This window comes from Dermochelys coriacea, chromosome 2 (genome assembly GCF_009764565.3).
Source record: "Dermochelys coriacea isolate rDerCor1 chromosome 2, rDerCor1.pri.v4, whole genome shotgun sequence".
In the NCBI taxonomy this organism is placed as follows: domain Eukaryota; kingdom Metazoa; phylum Chordata; order Testudines; family Dermochelyidae; genus Dermochelys; species Dermochelys coriacea.
In genome coordinates this window covers 178,581,208-178,601,391 of record NC_050069.1, presented here as the reverse complement: position 1 = coordinate 178,601,391, position 20,184 = coordinate 178,581,208, and the positions used below count along the sequence as shown (strand labels likewise).

Genomic DNA, 20,184 nt, shown 5'->3' with positions numbered 1-20,184 from the left:
TTTAAAATTAGAGCAAGGTGTAATATGTCAAATGTTACCCTGTTGTCCAAATAATTAGGATAAACTTGAATCCTCCATCCCCAATTTGCATCAAAGTTTAGAAGGAATCAGTTTGTGAAAGTTTGAATCTCCCATCAACATCTTGCAACAGCTCCTGAAAATATTCAAAGGAAAATCTATTATTTTAAAATCTGATTTAGGGGCAGGTTGGGATATTCTTATTCATATTTGGTCGAACCTTATAAAGTTGGTCGGAAAGCAGATTTTCCATCCCGTGGAAAAAAGTAAGGTTTTGGAAGTTGTTGCCATTCCCATTGAGACAAAACAGGAGACCTTTTGAAATGTTTCACAAAAAACAAGACCAAGGGCTCCTCAGAATAGCCTGGTGATTAGGCTATCACTTCCTTGAGAATGTGAGAAATCTGAGTTCAAATCTCTGGTCACCTGATTTGGAGCATGGACTTGAATCTCACACATCCCAGGCAAGTAGGTTAACCTTTGGGGGAAGATACACACACACCTCTCTACCTCTTCCCCTTCCCAGTGAAGATTCCACTGGAACTGATCCTTTCCTGTGAAAAGTTGGTTTTGGTGAATCAGCATTTCCTGATGAAAGAATGTTCCCACTGGAAAATTCTCAACCAGCTCTAATATCTTACTCTGTGAATACTCCCATTCAATGAGACTTTGCATGAAGCATGATACTGCTCTTTGTGAGTGCAGAAATCACTATCTGCTCCTCTATTTTTAATGAGTAGCCTATCTCCATGATACGACAAAACGAAACCCAGTATATCTGTGTCTAATTTTTACAGTCAAATTATACATTGAAAAACTAATTTGTTTGCAGTGAAATTTTACCATTGTATTTGTAAATAAATATACAGCTTTTGAAAACTGAAGTCAAAAGAATAGTAAGAAGAATCTACTGGTTTATAGCGTCTACTTTTTAAAAAAGGCTTTAAGCTACAGTGGGATTTAGTTTTGTGGACTGACTTATACTCACGCAAATAACTCTTCCCAAATTTAATTGTGATTGCAAATTCTAGCATTTACATGTCTATCGTATTTGAAGATGTGAGCAGATAGATATGTAAAGGTTCACAAAATACCTAGTATAATTATTTGCAGGGGCAAAATCACACCTGCATAACTGAACGCTGTTTCTGAAAACCAGGCCCTTTCAGTGTGGGCACTTTTCTCCTCAGTGATTTACAACAAATAGTTCACTACATAGCTCCCAATTCTGTCCATGCAGCACCCACTGAAGTCACTGGGGGATTTGTGTGGATATAGCAGAATTGGGTCCATAGTTTAGAGTCAAGAAAGAATGAATCTAACAGATTTTTTTTTGCTTGGTTTTATTACTGCTAGGTTCAGCTAGTTGAAATTTTTTTAATTTTTGAAATGCCAATATAATTTTCCCCCCAAAATTTCTAAAACGTTTCACAAAATGGTGTCACTCTTTTCTGTCCAGACCCACAGCTAAGCTTTATTCAGTTATTTATTTACAACTTTTAGAGGCAGTGGATTGGTCCTCAGTTAGGCACACTTTATAGCAAGGTTCCATTTATAAATAGTTTATGAAAGGTTAATAATGATTAGTAGATATTTTAATAAATGAATAATCAATTGTTGTAGATTTTTATACAGTCCAATAGACTAGTAGTTTTCTTATAACCATGAATTAGAACCATCTCTAACACCATCTACTTTCCATTTTCTTTACTTCCTTCCCACAGTACAGTACAGCCTACCCAATCCCTTATGTTTCTTCCCTCTTTGCCTAAAGGAATTTAACACCATCTGGGTATCTTCCCTCTTGGTGCAGAGTAAACTCCCCTTCCCTTCTTGTAGGTCACCCATCACTGTAGTGTACCACGCTCTTTTATGTCTTTATCTTCACAATACCCCTGTGAGATACGGAAGTACTATTGTCCCCATTTTCCAGATGAGGACCGAAGCACTGAGAAGCTGAGTGACTTGCCCAAGTCTCAGAGTAGCAGACGTGTTAGTCTGTATTCGCAAAAAGAAAAGGAGTACTTGTGGCACCTTAGACACTAACAAATTTATTTGGGCTATCGTGAGCTACAGCTCACTTCATCGGATGCACTCAGTGGCACTAAGGTGCCACAAGTACTCCTTTTCTTTTTGTGAATACAGACTAACATGGCTGCTACTCTGAACCTGTCATTATGCAAGGCACTGAATTTAGCCATATGGAGTGGAAATCTATCAACTTCATGAAAAAACTCATACAGATACAGACAGACATCATCTTCCTTTCGAAATGCAAACAGATGGACATCATACCAAAAGGACTGAAGGTAAAAAATCCATTACAATCTACATTCCACACAGACTATGCTGACAGCAGGGGTGAAAGTAAGTTAGAAGACTTACCCTGCTGCCCGAGCCCTGGGGTAGCGGCAGTGGGGCTCTGGCGTGGATTTAAAGGGCCCCGGAGCTCCAGCCACTGCTACTGTCCCAGGGCCCTTTAAATCCCCACCGCAGCCCTACCGCTGCTACCAGGGCTTTAAATTGCCCTCTTGGAAAGCCGGTCCTGGTACGGCGCACCGGCTCTTACCGGTACTCTGTACTGGGGCATACCGGCTTACTTTCACCTCTGGCTGACGGCTTGTGCCACACGCTCTCAAAGAAACTGTGAAACCACCTGATCAACATCCTCTACAGCAAACAGGGAAAGATTAAGAATGAGCTCTCAAAACTGGATACTCTCATAAAAAAACAACCTTCCACACAAACTTCCTTGTGGCTGGACTTTACAAAAACTAGACATGCCATTTACAACACACACTTTGCTTCTCTACAAAAGAAAAAGGACACTAGCCACTGAATGCATCCGATGAAGTGAGCTGTAGCTCACGAAAGCTTATGCTCAAATAAATTTGTTAGTTTCTAAGGTGCCACAAGTACTCCCTTTCTTTTTTGCCCAAGTCTGTGGCAGAGCAAGAAATTGAACATGGATCTCCCAAGTTATAGGCTAACACCTGAACCAGCCTTTCATCTGGTTCAGAGATGTTCCATTCCAGAAATCATCTGTCTGACGGATACCTTCTAATCTCTTGTACCAGTCATTTCTCCAATCATTCTTCATCACCAGAACATTCTCTAGCACTTGTGGCTTGGTTTATACGACTAGCACTAGTCTCCCATAGGACATCTGAATCTTCAGTGAGACACTTTCCTCTGTTTTTAAACACATACTTGTTCTTTTACAAACCCAAGTATTGCTTAGAGTGTCCTTACGTGGGATTTGGACATCCTGTTGAGATGACCATTTGAAAATTGGTCCATCACTGAAAATGTTTTATGCATGCTATGTTTAATATTGAGCATGTCATTATGGCAGAAGATGTGCAATATGCAGACAGCTGGAGAATTGTACGTGAACCCCAGAATTAATTATTCACAGGCAAGAACAAATAATAACTATATCAATACATTTTCCATAGTTTTGCAAATAGAAAGCTGTGGAGATGGTTATTCATTTTCAGTTGACATCCATTTAACTTAATCATAGGGTGAAGTTCCAGACTGTGATTTGTGTTTGTGTTGACACATATTCCTTGAATGTATAAACCAGTAGAAGCAGTGGGTTTTTCTCATATTTGGGTTCAGTAGTTGAGCTGAGGTAACACTAAGCAAGAAGGTTTCTTTCTAATCTTAATGGCCAAACTTAAGGTCTGATCCCATTCCCTTTAAAGTCAAAGACTGAACTTTCATCGATTTCACATAGATGCAAAATTCGGGTGCCTAGATTATGCACCTAAGAAGGAAATACAAACATAACTCTGAACGATAAAACAATTGTGTTCTTCAGGACAATGGAATTTTCTCTGGGATTCTTAGGTACATTCATTGTCAAAGGAACCAGTGCATCAGAAATAAAAACCTCTCTGAAGAAGTGCTTCAGCTCTAGGGATAAACTGGAGTATTCCCCTATGTTAGTACTATAGCATTTATATATTCATTGAGCACTGTGTTTTGTGTGCTTCCTTGCTCATTAGTGGTTTTACTGTGATTTTTTTCTTTGGTTTTCAGCTGGTTAATAATCCACTGGCAAGTCAAGCAGCAGCGGCTGCAGCAGCAGCAGCCATGGGCTCAATAGCAAGCTCACAGGCCTTTGGCAATGCACTCTCCAGTCTTCAGGGGGTCACAGGTCAACTAGTCACTAATGCACAAGGACAGGTGAGTGGAACATGGAGAAAACAGTGAATTCTTATGGCAGCTTGATCTTTGGATAAAAATGAATTTCTTTTGCATGACAGCAATTTGTAAGTGCACATATTGGGGATAAATAAATAACGTTTACCAGGAAAGGTAAGAAATAGGACCGGGAGAAGGGGGTTGTTAGAATGGGGAATTTGTTTTTTTTAAACTGAAAACGGTTTAGCTTTTGCTTTTAAAATACAATCTTGGGAAGAGATAATAAGAATGTAACAATGTGGTATTTTAAGTGAGTAGACTGTTGCTGAGTCTCGATTTGCTAATTCAAGAACCTGATAATTCTCACCAAAAAAACAGCAGTCTCTCCCCACTTCTAAGCATGGATTGATAACAGAAATCTATACTGGAGTCTTATAGTACTAAGGCTGCATTATTTTTTATATGTTTTATTTTTTAGTATGCAATAAAACGTTCATAAGAGATATACCATATTAGTCAAAATAAATTAAAGCATATTTTGTAATGCAGTATCTTTGATTTAGTATGCTTATTTGCTCATTGTTTATTAAATCACAAAATGTAGCAACCTGTAATGGATCTGCCAGTCATTAGTGCAAATTCAAGAGGCTCTGTTGTCTTTTAAAAGCCTTTTAATACTGTGTTTTAAACACGATAATTGGTAGATGTTTGAGATTCTAAATGGGAAGTTTCATCATATCATGCTTATTTACAGAGTTTCTTATTTGTCTTAACTGAAGCTGATATCTTTCTGGTCCTGCTATAGACCCCAGTTCAGAAAGGTATGCGCCTAACTTTAAGCACATGAGTGATCCCATTGACTTCATGTTCTTAAGTACCTTCCTGAATCATGATCTCTGAGTGACTCTATTCTATCATCTGTCAGAAACAAAAGTAATGTGACTATTTGTTTCACTGAAAATAATACGATAAAAGAATCATTATACTAAGTGTAATAATATTGTTTAAGATTAGTACTGCTAACTTGGTACTCTATACCAAAAAACATACCTGTTATTAGAATAGATATAACTAAAATGAAAAATTCAAGCTGATGACAGACACTTCAGTAGATGTTTGATGGACTGGTACAGCCCTGGATATCAGTAATTATAAAGTTTCATCTACAGTTTGACTTATAATTCAAAAAAGGACAAATTGTAAGTTCTTCTTTTCTTCTGCATAATTTTGTATCACTGAGTTTTTTTTACTAGAAACAAGGGTTACATTTTTTTCTGATCAGTAAAACAATACAAAACAAAAACGATATCCTCAAACTTTATGGGGATTTTTTTTACATAAAACATAAACAAAGATGCATCCTGAGCTTCAGTCTCCCCATCTAAGTCCCAGAAAAAATGCTGACCTTGTTATATTTACTGGGTGGGTGCAGAATTGTTCCATCACTACCCCGAGGGTTGAACGATGGAGCTTGTCAAAGTGAGGCCTTATCTAATGAATCATCTTATCGCAGGTGCACACCACACATATTAAAGGAGGATTGTATGAACAATGTGCCCTCTACAATAACCTTTCAATGTCTACTTTAACCCTTGTTTCAATCCCTTTTCATCAAGGGATCATTTTATGCAGCCAGCTTTAAATGGAGGCTCTCAAAAGCCTATTAAGATTTCTGGAGGCATGGGGTATTGGTATGGAAGAAAAGTTGGTTATAATACCTATAATTCATAGTCAGATCACCTCCATCTAGAAGGCTTGCTTCTTTATATCTGTACTCCAGAAATAGTGCATATCCTTCTCTCACAAGAGACAACTTGGCTCCTAAGATGTAAATTTTAAGAGTTGAAAATATACATCCATGCCAGTTTTTCAGTAGTTTTTCCTTACATGTTCTCTCCAGAAAACATGTAAGTGAAATATATATGTAAGTTGGGTGCTTAATTAATTAGTATTATGAATATACCAGTGAATGAAACTATAGTCAATTGGGCCAGGGTACTGCTAGTTATTCTACAGGTAAAGTAAAATCCAATAACTCCACAGATTTCAGAGAAAGAGAGGAGCTCTGAAAAAAAGAGACTCTTCTCTATTGTTAAATAAAAGTACGGTGTCTTTCTGTCTATTCAGCTCTCTGGGGCAGAGACTGTCTTTTTGTTATGTGTCCGTAGAGTGCTTAGCACAGTAGGGCTTTGGTTCATGGCTGGGGCTACCAGGCACTATCACAATGTAAATAAATAATAATGATGATAATAATAAAAATAATAAGTGTTTTCTATAGCAGCCATCTCTATAATAGTCTTTGCTTATAGTATGCTTCTGATGCTATCCGTCCACGTAACAGACATATCGCATTTTAGTCTGAGGAGTTCTGTTGAGTCTGCCCTTGCCAATTAATACAATTCTAGCAAAGCAGCAAAAATGGTGGGTCTGATTTTTAAAACTTAATCCATAAGTGAGTAGTGGGTTTGGGTACCTCTGCTTTTTTGGGTGCTCAACCTGAGACCCTTTAAGGGGGTCTGACTTTCAAAAAGTCCTGAACACTTGCCCTCTGAAAATCAGGCTCCTTCAAAGAATCTCAAGTTTGGAACCACAAATCACTAGTCATCTCTGAAAAGTTAGGTTCAGGTGATTTACCATTTGTACACACAAACATTTTAATTGCAGATCCCTTCTTTTTTAAAGATGTAGGTCTTGTATAATTGTCTGTCTGTTGACTAAATATATGGTGATCCTTAATCCCTTGTAACACAGTGACATAATATAGGTCAAATCTGAAATCCTATTGCAAATCTAGCTGAAATTGCTTTTTGGGTGACATATGATTTGACCTTCAACTCTAACCATTTTTATGTTCATAGTGTCCAGCTTATACAAGTGTGACAACATTTTATGTAGCAAATTTGTATTGATTTAATTTTGGAATTTAAAAATGATGATATGATTTCTTTTCTTATGTCACTACTACTCATTTGAGAAGCCTGAGTTTTTCAGAACCAAGATATCAGAAGAGATCTTATCAGTTGGATAACAAATTTACATCACCTGATTAGTTTATTATCATGTAAGTGGAAAAGTATGTTAATTGTCTGTATTCACAGGCTAATTAGGTTACTCTGTCTTCAAAGTTAAGATGCCCATTTGTAGAGCTTGCACTTGGAATTATTTCAGATGCAGAAAAATAGACTATTTTTTTTACTCTGTTGCTCGTAGGAAAAAGCATCGAAATTTTATGTTTTAACTGTTGGTATTAATATTTTGGAAGGAGGTAATGCCTATTGAATCCCTAGCTTTTAAATCACTACAGATTCGAAAGCATGCTTTATGGTGATGGTTACTACAAAGGCTACCCTCAGCCCAGTTTTCTACTTGACTAAAATATACAGCCATATTCTACCCTCAATTACACTCATGCAATCCTGTTGACTTCAGCAGGATTTACATAGGTTTGAAGTGAGGGTGCAATGCAGTTTAGGAAATGCAGTCATTTTATAATAAGGGCAAAACCTTTTGAAGAAGAAAAATACTCATTTTGTCAACCTGAGGGACTGTAAAATAGAAATGACACCATAGAGTGAAAGAACATAGCATGTTAAAAAAGTGAAATCTAATCATATTATAAAACTCTGTTGTTTTAAAAGAACAAAACCACCTAATTTTCCTTTTTTGATATTAATGTGAAAATGTCAGTGTTAATATACATTAATAATGAACATGTTAATTATACAGTGGATTTAAAGAATGATATCCAGTATCATTTAAGAATACCATCTAAAGAACTCAATCTACATTGAACATGTACCAAACCCCCTGGATATGAAAACCTTCTACATATAGAGAACCTTTGGTGCAATCCACAGAGGTTAACATACATAACTATCTGTAGAGATAGTTAATCTGCAATTAGCTTGCAAAACTAAACAGAAAGAATGGCATTGTTGATCCAATTCAATAATAGATGTACATTGGTTCTCATTATTCTGATGAGAGGGCACACATTTGCTCTTTGAGTTTCTTGATAGTAAATGGTGCTAATGAAGCCTGATGGATTCTCTGCTCCTAACAAGGCTCTCAGCAGTGAGAGTGATTACAATGGAGATAGATTTGATGGGATGCGCTCGCTTTTGTAGTGTCTCAGCTGCTGACACTCTGCGACATAATCAGGTCACAGAGCCGGTCACAGCCATCAGCGAAAGCAATAGCTCTATCCCTCATTATTAAAGTGCATTATTCAGTTCCAGGCCTTCACAATACTGCCAAGGGCCCCTCTTTTTTTTAAGCATCAGGTCTCAAATACAAGGGTTAATAAAATAAAATACTTCATCAGCTAAAAAAAGTAATAAATTAAAGAAATGGAAATAAAGCATTCCCTTTCAAATTCATTGACGAGTCTCAATTAAATAAGCTGGGGAATTTTCATCACTCTGTGTGGTGTATGGTACAATGTAATATGTCATGAGCAATAAAAACTGGGGACAGGATTGCAGAGTAGGATTGTGCCTCTCTTTGTCAATTGATTTGCTAAATACTAAAGTATCTCCCATTCAAAAAGAAATGATCTCTCAATGCAGCCACTTTTTATGCATGTATTTTTGTTATTTTCATGTTCTTTTGTAACTCTTCTTTTCGTTGGTGTGACAAGCACTTGCCTGTAAACTAAGTTTACAAGTGACCTTTTTGATGGCTCTCTTATCTTCTTAAAAGTTTGAGGATAGCATAGGCATCAAATTAATGTATTTAGTCCAAAACTGGATTATAAATTATAAGGCACAATGTTATAACTGTTCTATTTCTGTAAAACCATACAATACCCTTCTTTTGAAGAATGCAATATCTGCAGCAAGATATGCTACAAGGTAATTGCAGCATTTTATTCCTATTCTAGATATATGCCCTATAGGTGCCTCTAAACCATAGAACCTGTTTATGCAAAGAAGTTGCACCAGCTTAATCTGAGGTGTGATTTCAAACCAGTTTAGCTAAACTGGTGCAAAAGTCCAAGTGGGCAAAATCAGGCTTATTTTGGTTTGGTTTATGTTGATTAAGCTAAAGTGAAATAAGCCACTCTTAAATCAAAATAAGTATGTCCACACAGCGGTTTGAACTGGTTTAAAATTAAATTAAAATAATGTAACAACTGTGAGTAGACAAAACTTGAATGACTAATGCATATATTTTTCTTGGTAAACAATACCTTATTTGTTCATCTTGTTCATACCTGAAAAACGATACAAAGGATTTTTCTATTCTCTTACCTATAGAGCATGATGCAATCAGCCAGTGAGCAGGTGTGCAAGGGCCTGGTGAAAATGATAGTCCTGTTGCTTATATCAGTGCAAGGACTATGCAGTGCTAGCGCTTTTAATATCACTAGCTATCTCAAGGAAGTTTGGAAGAAGCTGTGCCATGGCCCAGCTTCTGTTCTGCACCAGCCAGCAGAGCTCATTGACTGTGGAGGGGAATGAGTGCATGTTCCATTTCCTTATGGGGTTTAACAGTGGATGTATATTTGTTACCCTACAGGGAGTTCTGGAGCCATAGTGTCTGTGTGAGGTGCAATGCCTGTCAGAGCTGCTTCTGAGGCCTTGCAATTCACACCATTCTCCATATCTGCCAGTGTCTTATTCTGGGTCCACACTAGACTTTTTTCTTTAAAATTTGCCACCATGGCTACCACCACTGGAGCTGCACAGCTGGTAGCAAAAACGGGCACACTCATGTCCGCTAGTCACCAATGTTTTAACCTCCATGTTATCTAACACTGCTCACAGCCATCTAAACAATGGGGATTAAAACACTGTCAGCCTTGTCTAGGCTACCATTACCATTGGCTGATTTGCACTGGTGAACATTCTGCTATCATTAGGACTTAGGGCCATTCCCTGGGGAGCCATTCCCTCCAAATTTGACTGGACTGCGGATTTACAACTCTTGGTCACTATGGGTTTGGGGGGAAAGAAGGAGGTTGGTATCTTTCTCTGACTGTGTTCTCGGGCAGAAAAGAGGGACATCCTCTTAAGAAAGGTCAACAGAAAGGAAAGAATTGCTCCATTGGCTTCTCCTCCCCATAGCTATGCAATGAGAGGAGCTGTTTGTTTCATTATCTCCCTAGTGAGTTTGTATGTTAAAGGAATATTTGTTTGTTTGTGGAATAATATGTTTGCTGGGTTTTTTACTGTTATCCTGCCTCAATTTTAAAAGAACACAGAGCAGGAAATTGTAGAAATGTTAATATATATTGGCAAGATCCTTAGCTTGAAGTCAGTGGAGCAATGCCAATTTACAGCAGCTGTGTATCTGGACAGTCTACTTTGGACTTCCGCATCATTAAAATGTAGTTTGAAAAAAAAATTACCATCCTCAAAACAAAGGAACAATTTCAGATAAGCCAATAGAAACAGAAAGACATTTCAGAGTCACAGATATCCCATATTTCAGGGAAAAGATTCTAATTTCCTCACAGGAAAAGAAAAAAAGGGAAGAAAAATTCTGAAAAGGGAAGAAAAATTCAGACGGGCGCTATCCAAATAAGCATCCCACTACCACCACCACTACAACTCAGCATGTTTGGATACCAATTCACTCTGCAGAAGAGGCCTGCTTTAAAGAGGAGGCTGCGACTCTTTGCTCCAAAACCTCGGAGAAGTGGGTATTACAGATAAATAAGATCAGATACTGAGGTGAACCCAAACATATTTCCCAGAGCAAATTCTTCTCGCTCTCAAAGAAGGCTAAGAAGAAGGAGCTGATATGGGAAGCTAAATCACACATACTGCAGATTAGGAGCTACAGAGGGAATACCGTTGGAAGAGAAGTTACATGGAACCTGCTGAATAATTTTGTGAAGACCCAAAAGATATGGACGAGTCAGAGCAGGAATGGGCCTCGGGTCAAGTCTCTAAATAGATTTACAAAGGATGGTAAAGGTGCATATGGAGACTTCTATTGACATGAAAGTAGTCAGTATTTATACACTCCTATCCAGATGTGCCCTTTACATTTCCTTAATACACATCTTACATCCAGTATAAAATCTGGCCTTTTGGATTTATTACCTCTGGCCTGGGTCTTTACTAAGGTGCTTATAGTTGTGGGATAAAATTTTCAAAAGTGCCTGTGTTCCCTTTGCAAGAGAGGCATAGGGTTCATCTACACAGCAAAAAAAAAAAAAAGAAAAGAAAAAGAAAAGAAAAGAAAAAACCTTGCAGCAACAAGTCTCAGAGCCCAAGTGAATTGACTCAGGCTCCAGGGGCTCTCACTGCAGGGCTAAAAAAACATGTTCAAGCTCGGGCTACAGCCCAGTCTTAGAAACCCAGTAAGGCAAGAGAGTCTCAGAGCCCAGGCTCCAGCCTGAATCCAAATATCTACTTTCAGTCCACAGCATGAGCCCCACAAGCCCAAGTCGGTTGGCCCCTGTTCTGAGACTCGCTGCTATGGGGCTTTTTTGCTGTGTTGACATAACCTTAGGGACTTAGCAGCCTATGTTCCATTGACTTTCAATGAGAGAGGGGCTCTTAAGTGCCTGAATCACATAGGCACTTTTAAAAATTGTATCCCTGATCTAATGAGTAGTATCTCTTTCTCAAGTAGAAGATACAGTACACATCTATCCCTTCCTCAGTGAGCTGCTAATTTAAGTTTACTCAGAGGGGCAGACGAGACCAGCTACTTGCTTGACTTTCCTATCAGTATTGTAACACAACCCTATCTCAAAGAATAATCTATTCGGCATCTTTGAGGGGTGATAAGTATGGTAAAGAGAACATTTTCATATTTAAGGAAGACATGCCAAACCCATATCAACCATTCAGATGGTTCTGAGATCACCAAGGTCATATTCAGAGGTCAGTTCAAAGGTCTCAGTGAGACTGCTGGGAATTTATGTCTTTGTGTCTACCCCATAACATGCAAAACCACTTCATCTCAGCCTTTCGGAAGTGGCTGCCCCTATAATGTCCAAGAAAGTCTTCCCCCCAAAAAAGGTGAAGAGGAAAGTTTAAGCCATGGACACATGCATATTGCAAGGGGAAGTGCTTATATGACAGAGTGACTCAGAGTCAGTGATTATTCAAGGAGGCATAGAGCATAAATAGACTAATATTTGTGAACATTTCACTGGCACTTGAAAACAAAAAGGATGAGACCCCAAACAGGCAAACCTTGGTAGTGACAGAGAACACAATAGTAATGGCATACATTACAGTCAAGAGGAAATGAAATCTTGGCTCCACAGAAAAGCAGCCCAACTGATGAACTTGGAAGAGAAAAACCTTTCATCCCTGAAAGCTCTTCATGTTAAGGGGGAGGAAAACTGCAGCGGCAGTTGGCTGAGTCACATCATGGTAGGTCAGAGAGAACTGAATTTTTGTTATGTAGCATTTATAGTGATAACTCAGCACCTGGCGACCCTAGTTATGGACCTATTGACTTCTAACTGAAACACCATGACAAGAATTCTTCTCCAATAGGAAGGATTTGTGAGCTGTGGCCATAGATCCAGAAGTGGCCCAGAGAATTCCTCTATGCCTTTCAACTTTTCCACTTCTGTCGAAAGTTGTACAGAACATTCAAGCAGAAAAAGCTGAAGTCATCCTGGTTGCTCTGTACGTCAATGGGCATTGGATCAGACACTTAAAGAGCAGGCGTTTGTCTTTTCTTTGATAGGAAACATAATAGTCATTGTTAGCAAAGGGAGTTTTGTATGCATGTGTATGCAGAGTACGTACCAAAACGAAAAATGGATTTAAAAATACCTTTGCTGACGCTATTCAAGATATCTAATTTTTAAAGGACCTTTTCACTGAAATTTGCATTTTATGCATTAATTTAAATAAATATTACCTCTAGGATAGAAAATGAATGTATGACTAGTCATATGACAATGGCAAAGAATCACAGAAAGAGTCTCTTTCTTTAGACACAACAGATTTTATTAAAATAAAGAAAACAGTAGAATCCTTTAAACTACTCTCTTGCTCTCTCTGCTTAATTGTGGACATTCTACACAGAACCTTCTCCAGTCATCCCTCCTGCCTGACTCCCTGCTGCATATTTAAGGAAACAATACACACATCCTGCCAGTTTAAAAATCCACTTCTCAAGAAATAATTTAACACCAAGACACGACACACACCCAGTAGCCAAATAAACGTTCATTTTCATTTTTGATGCTTCAAATACTCTGACAGCCAACTTCCAAAATAAATGGTTTGTTTTAGAGGTGGGATGTGTCATATTACCATCCATCCAACAGATAAGAAAAGAAAAATAGATCAGAGAGTGATTGGGACATCAGGGAGACAGTTCTAGCAGGAGATGAGAGAGGCCAGGTACAAGTTATAATGTTAAAAGAAATAGCTAGCTATCGTGAAAGAAATTGTATAAATAGGTCATTGCAGTCCAACTGGAAAAAAAAAGTTTAATTTTAACTTGTTAGTCAGAGTCTCCAGAGGCCTGATCCTCTCCCTCAATCCTTGCAGGACACGTATATTAAGCCATGATGCAGCATATTTGATGCAATGGATGGCTAGATGGACAGGCTGAAAGTGAGAAGCAGGTGATATCAAACTCAATGCAGTCATGTGGGTCCACAGCAGGAAGCAGCACCCATTTGGCATATGGTGTTAGTGTAGGGTTGCCAATTTAGGTTGAATGTGTTCCTGGAGATTTCATTACATGACAAACTTTAATTAAAGATTAATCTTTAATTCCTGGAGACTCTGGGACAATCCTGGAGGGTTGGCAGGTTACTATGATAGTACCATCAGACAGATCCCATAAAATTAGATATCCTCGTCCTTGCTTTCATTCCAAATTTCTCCTCTTCTCTCTCGCTCAATCGCTTTATTACTTTGATTACTAGGTATCCTTTCTTTAATCTTTTCTGTCTTTGCTTTTGTTAGTTCCTTCTTTAAGCAGAAGAGTAAAGCCTTGTGCACATTTAAAGATGAATGGATACCCAGCATTCTGCTAACGTATTTCTCAGTTATGTTTGGGGTTCCAAAACATGCTGATCAGTGCCAGATTCAAGAATTTTAGGGTTCTGTGCACATTGGCAATTAGGGGCCCTCCTCTCTTCCTTGTCCTTAGGGGTGGAAGGCCCTGAGTGGGTGCGGAGCGGAGGGAAGGTTGGAGTGTAAGCCCACAGTACACTCACCCCAGCACAGCTCCAATCCTTAGGGGTGGCCCAGCTCCCTGCTCCACTCCATGGGCTCTCACCACAGCATGCAGGCAGGATCTCCCCACCTCCTTCCTGGCCCTGGGTTGTTTCTTGTTGTTTTTTGGGGAGAGGGGGCAGATAGACAGCATTCCCCCTCAGTGGTTCGGGGGCGGGGGGGGTGGGAGGGGCATGAAGATGAGTGCCACATGAAAGTGCACAAAGACACGCTAGCTAATCCAGGCCTGATCCACTTTTCCTCTCTACCATCCTCCCCATCAGCCTCTGCCTTCAACTTTTCCCTAAGCTGTAACATAACATATGTGCACTCACACACATACCTGTTATCTTGCTTTCAGGGTCAGTTTCAGGGGCCAGGAGGAAACACTGCAATGATCAGGACACTCAGGTGAATGAACAATAGACACAGGGGTGGAGTCCTGTATCTTTATAAACTCTATAATTTATCGATAGGAGTGCTATATGCCCATCTCCTCTCACTTAGCTGGGTCCATTGCAGAGTTAAACGAACCATTAGAACCATAAACTCAGGTTAGACTCTATTCATAAAATCATAGAGTTTAAGGCCAGAAGGGATCACCAGATTATCCAGTGTGACCTCCTGTATATCACAGGCCATCCAATACACACAGCAGTGCACATTAAAACACAACAACTGCTAGGGCTCAGCTGCCTTCTGAATCCTCTCATCCTCCCCCTTCCATAAAGCGAGTAGACCATACCAAGCAGGACCTTGGTCTGCAAACACATCAGGTCCCCTCTTCTCCTTACGGACACAAGGTCCACTAGCAAAATCCCAGCCTCATTTACCTTAAGGAGATGGTCCTTTTAGCTTTAATCTGCACTGGACACGAACCGCAAGTTGTGGTAAACAAAATCTTCCTATATTATTTCCTAACATTCTCCTTCTTAGTCCTTTTTCTCTAACTGTGCCTCCACAATGCTGTGAGAAAGGCAAAAATACATAGAAATGATCTCAAGCAGTTTTAATACAGATCGGGAATTATTTACATGTTATCAGTTGAAAAAACAGTTACATAGTTGAATAATGGCTTGATTGCCCACAGACACAAATCTAAATATTAATAAATGCTTGTTTATAAGCAGCTAGATCGATGGTGCAGTGAGTTAAAGCACTATCCTTTCACTGCTAGAAACCACCACACAGTTTGGTACAATTGGCAGTCTCTGAACAAGACAACCAGGACTGGAATACTTAACTGGTCAAGAAAATTGAGGTTCATTAGCAGAACTGTGTGAGGAAGATTGCACTGCTCGTGCCCACAGCACGCTTGCTCTGACTTGTACTCCGTTAGCCTCTCATATTTATTAACATCAAATTCTCTACCCTCTCCAAAATTTTGACTTGATGTTCAATTTTTAGTAGTTTATATTTGATCTCATAGCATTTTACAATAGTGAACTGTGCATTTTAATTCTACTCACGCTATTTGTTTCATATTATAATCTCTCACACAATTATTGTAATTTACAATGAAACCTTATACATTTGTGGTTAGTCTATCTTATTATCCAGCAATACATGTTTCACAGTATGATCACACTTGCAGATGAGCCCTCCCCTTCACATATATTTGTGTCTGTGCGTGTGTGTATAAACACACACATACTCTCACTTCATCTCTGTATTATGTACATCCATATCTACACATACATGTATATGTTTTAAATATATGTCTGTATCTTTGTGTGAGTATATATAGATATAGGTATACATATATGGATAGGGTCAATATAAATAGAAAAGAATTGACTAGTGATGCTATAAACAAAGTAATATAAATTCTCATAAACAAATGTCATTTTTGTGGACATTCTTTAAAGCAAGATTCATTGCAATACACCTGGCTGCGGTGAAAATCTTAAGGGATATCTGCATGCACACCCACATACTGTCTTCTGTTTCTCACACATTTGCATCTACTTTCTCATTTTGGACAGAGGATAGCAGCACATAGGATGTTGAGAAGAGAAATTTTGGCCAATCACCAGAGAAAGCCCCTTATGAAAAATGTTGCTGTATCTTTAATATCTACACACCACATTTAGTCTTTAAGATTTCTTCTGAAAGAGTTACACAGCATAAGGTATATGGTACTCAGTTTATCAGCATTAGATAGATGATGAAAACCCTACCAGGATTGTAACTGTGTCTTTAGGGGAGTCTAATTTAGGGCTCACTGAAAAATTTCAGAACTTGCAATTCTGGCCAAATTTTTTTTGTCAAAATTTCAAAAAAAGGACAACATTTTTGCAAAAATTTTAGCCTGCTTTTTGACCAGCTCTAGTCTAATTATGTCAAACCTGATGCTTAAGCTGCTACCCTATATATGTTGTTCGTAAACAAATGTGTTAGGTTTGAACAATGTTTTATTTCTGTCTATCATATACAGGCATAAAAGCCAGAGTTGTCCCTATGGGAAAAGTTCTTACTCAACAGTATAGTGTGTCCAGTATTTCTGAAACAGGAATCACATGAGTAAGTGTACTACCCTTTTTTCTGAATACAGATGAAAACGTAGATAAATTATTGAGTCAAGCTCAAATTCTTAGAACCAGATCTGTCGATGGAAAGGGTAGCTGGTATATAGCATTTACTGTGGAAAGTAGCACCCAGAGCTCCTTCCTGCCTTATTTCTTCTTAAAAAATCATATGCAGTGAAAAGACAGAGCAAACATGAATGATGCATACCTGATTCACTAAATCACTCTAGTCTTTGGCAGCCACATAAAGGTAAAAATGTTTAAATTGGCATTATACTCTCCAGAAAATGATGCAAAAGGAGCCCTCAAAGAATACAGAAGAAGGGGAGATAAATAAGCATCATGTCAAGAAGGCAATTTCTCTCACTGAGTTTGTACAGAACATGGAAATTTGACTTCCAAGAGATGGTTAGGGATTCTTTCTTATAAATCTTCAGTCTAGAATCATTCCTGAGCATTTAAAATAATATCAACAAAATTAGTTCTTGAGAGCTTTTTAAGTTATCTTTCCCAGGGAAATGTGTCAAGATATTACCATCCAAGTTGAAGTCATTTAATGGAAGAATCACTGTTTCCGTGTTTGTAAGTATATTGATAATGGTGAGCAAACTGGTTTTGTTTTGTCCATAAGTTGAACAGAAGTTGCACCCTCGTGAACCTTTCTTGAGATGTGAGGGGGTTTATTTTGTTTTAGCAGTGTCTTGCAAAGGGGAAAAAAAGTGTTTTGCTGATGAATAAAGAAGGCCCAAGTGTTTAAATAAAGAAATAAATCTGCTTTTTGTTAGCACATAGAAATTCACATCATGGGTAACATTTTTCAGAAGGGCCTAAATGACTTGGGGAGCCTAACACCTAATTTGGAAAATTATTTTGGATTTAGTGCTGAAGTCATTTTTTTAAATGGGACTTGGTGCTTTTGAAATTTTTACCCTTGGGCTCATAAGTCATTCAGATTTTTTTGAGAATTGTACTCTTTGTCCACTCCATTTTTCCTGAAAGTCTGTATGGATGATTAGAGCACTAGCAGGATTACAAGATCCAAAGTACCAAGGAACTGAAAGCTGAGCAACTAAAAAGTGGAGTGATACTTATTCAGACTTTTAAAAAATGATGGATTCTCTTTGGATTTCGTGTAATTTTGTTAACACCAACTTATCTCAAACACCTGGATAAACAGCTATGGGGAAATTTTCTGTTCAAGATTCAACACCTCTGACCCTGCACTTAAGGTCTGAGAAATTGTTCCACCCATTATCTGGTCTCCAAAGAAGATCATTAGTAAAATAGAGAAGACAAGACTTGATATGCCTGAGATTTCTGTGATTAAAAACAAGTCAGCATTTAAAATAAAAAACTGAGGCCAAACTTTAAGAAACAGAAAAGGGCACAATCCTTTATTTTTGTAGATCACCTTTTAAATTTCTTTTGTGTGGTAGCCATGTTAGTCTGTATCAGCAAAAAACAATGAGGGCACAAGTACTCCTCGGGATTTTTTTTTAAATTTCTGTGCATCTCTGCTCTTTTTTGTTTTAGATAGGACAAGAAAGGGGAAGTACTGAAATTTTGGAAAGGGCTGGTTTCACTATATTTCAAGCATAGTTGAAATCAGCAAGTACTAGAGATTTCATGGGAGAGTCTTCGCACATAAAATTTCCATCCCAATAATATACACCAAGGAGTTTACATTCCAATAAGCGGATTCTCGTCTGAACCAAACTGGCCAGCCTTTTGGAGTTCAAACACCGCAAGTATTACCAATACTTGAAGATGGAACAAATCCTTTTATTATGTTTCTTGTCATTTATGGCAGGACAGAATACTCATCCTGTAACTTAGGGCCAAATTCTCTGCTTGTGTAAATGAGTGAGGTCAATAGAACTCCACTCATTTATACCAGCAGAGAGTTTGGCCCTTAATCTTACATTATTATACATTACGGTATTAATAGCCATTCAGAAAAACTAATGAATGATGTAGCCTTTTTGCTAAGACATAGGACATGATCCAGTACTCTTTGATGTCAGTGAAAGGACTCACATTGACTTCATTGGACATTGGATCAGGCTCTTACTATGGTATCATTTTAATAAGTAGGGATGGGATTTTCAATAGGACCTAAGGAGTTAAGTGCCCAATTCCCACTGATTTGGATGCCAAACTGCCCTTTGTGCTGCCTGGCAACTGTATCCTGTCCTCAGTTGATTCACTCTGATAGGCATTTTCTTCAACTCTAAACTAATACCTGCTGATCCCCTGACCTTGCCTGGCACACAACAATTTGGTTTACTCTTAAGCATTTGGTTTATATGCATTTACAAACAAAATCAAACCTTCAGAAGGGGAGATTGGAGATAAGGAGTTTCAATAGTTTTGCTACCTTAGTTATCTCATGTGGCTCAGAATAGAATCTCAAACATGATAAAAAAAGCACTGTAACTTTATATTTTGTCTTATGAACATCTGAAGAAGGGGAGGGGAAGGCAAGTATCTAAGAGAGCGTGAGTCGTTTGAAAGGCTGCACCCAGCTCTCTCTACCTGCATTTGTATTTTTAAAAAAATAAATAAATAAAAGCCATGATGGTCATGGATAAGAGTGCAGATTCTTCATCTATGAAAAGGGTGATGCAATTTTTATGGGATAAACTCATCAGCATAATTCTAATGAGTTATGGTCTTTGTTGTGAGAAATGAGAAATCCTGTGGTCTCGCCCTAAAGAACATTAAAAAAACATTACTGGCAGGAAATTGAAAAAGTAATATGTGTTTGAATGAATATGACAACTTTTTTCTGATAGTACAGATAGATAAATGTCACATACAAGTTGCAAATACATTTAATTTTGCCACTACAATGGCTATGCTCTTCATAAAATATATATAAATCAGCTTTGATTTGTAAAACCTGATTGTGATAAACAAATGGATATTGGATAACATTCTCTTTTTTAGACCCCTATTTCTTTGTCAAGGTTCTTTGTTGTTTACACTTCTTTAAACCTTCATTTCTGATATGAGCACCTTAGGTGGTAAATCTTATGCAGGTTGGAGCTGGATGGTCTCCCCTTTTAATGTGAGAAATACTTTACTATATGGGGTTCTCAGCACCTCCTAATTCCCATTGATTTCAGTAATAGTTGTACTTCCTCATCATCTTTCAATATAAGGTCATGTATGAGAAACTCACATGGCTGTTTATAGTAGGCTGGAATGGGGTTGGGAATCCTAGTAGATAGGGAACATTTGCTTTTAAAAAATGTCCCTACTGGGCAGTGAACTTCAAATCTGGGGCTGTATCCTGCATTTCTTGAGCACCAGAAAGATTCTCTTGACATCAG

General features: G+C 38.2%; 1 protein-coding gene across 1 annotated transcript in view; it reads left to right on the top strand.

Annotated features, from left to right (window-relative positions):
- POU6F2 (POU class 6 homeobox 2) overlaps positions 1–20,184 on the top strand; it is a 371,816-nt gene that overhangs the window by 299,299 nt on the left and 52,333 nt on the right. The window contains exon 6 of the mRNA XM_038388395.2: positions 4,066–4,212. Coding sequence (XP_038244323.1) covers positions 4,066–4,212 — 147 coding nt within the window. The remainder of the gene's footprint in view (positions 1–4,065; positions 4,213–20,184) is intronic.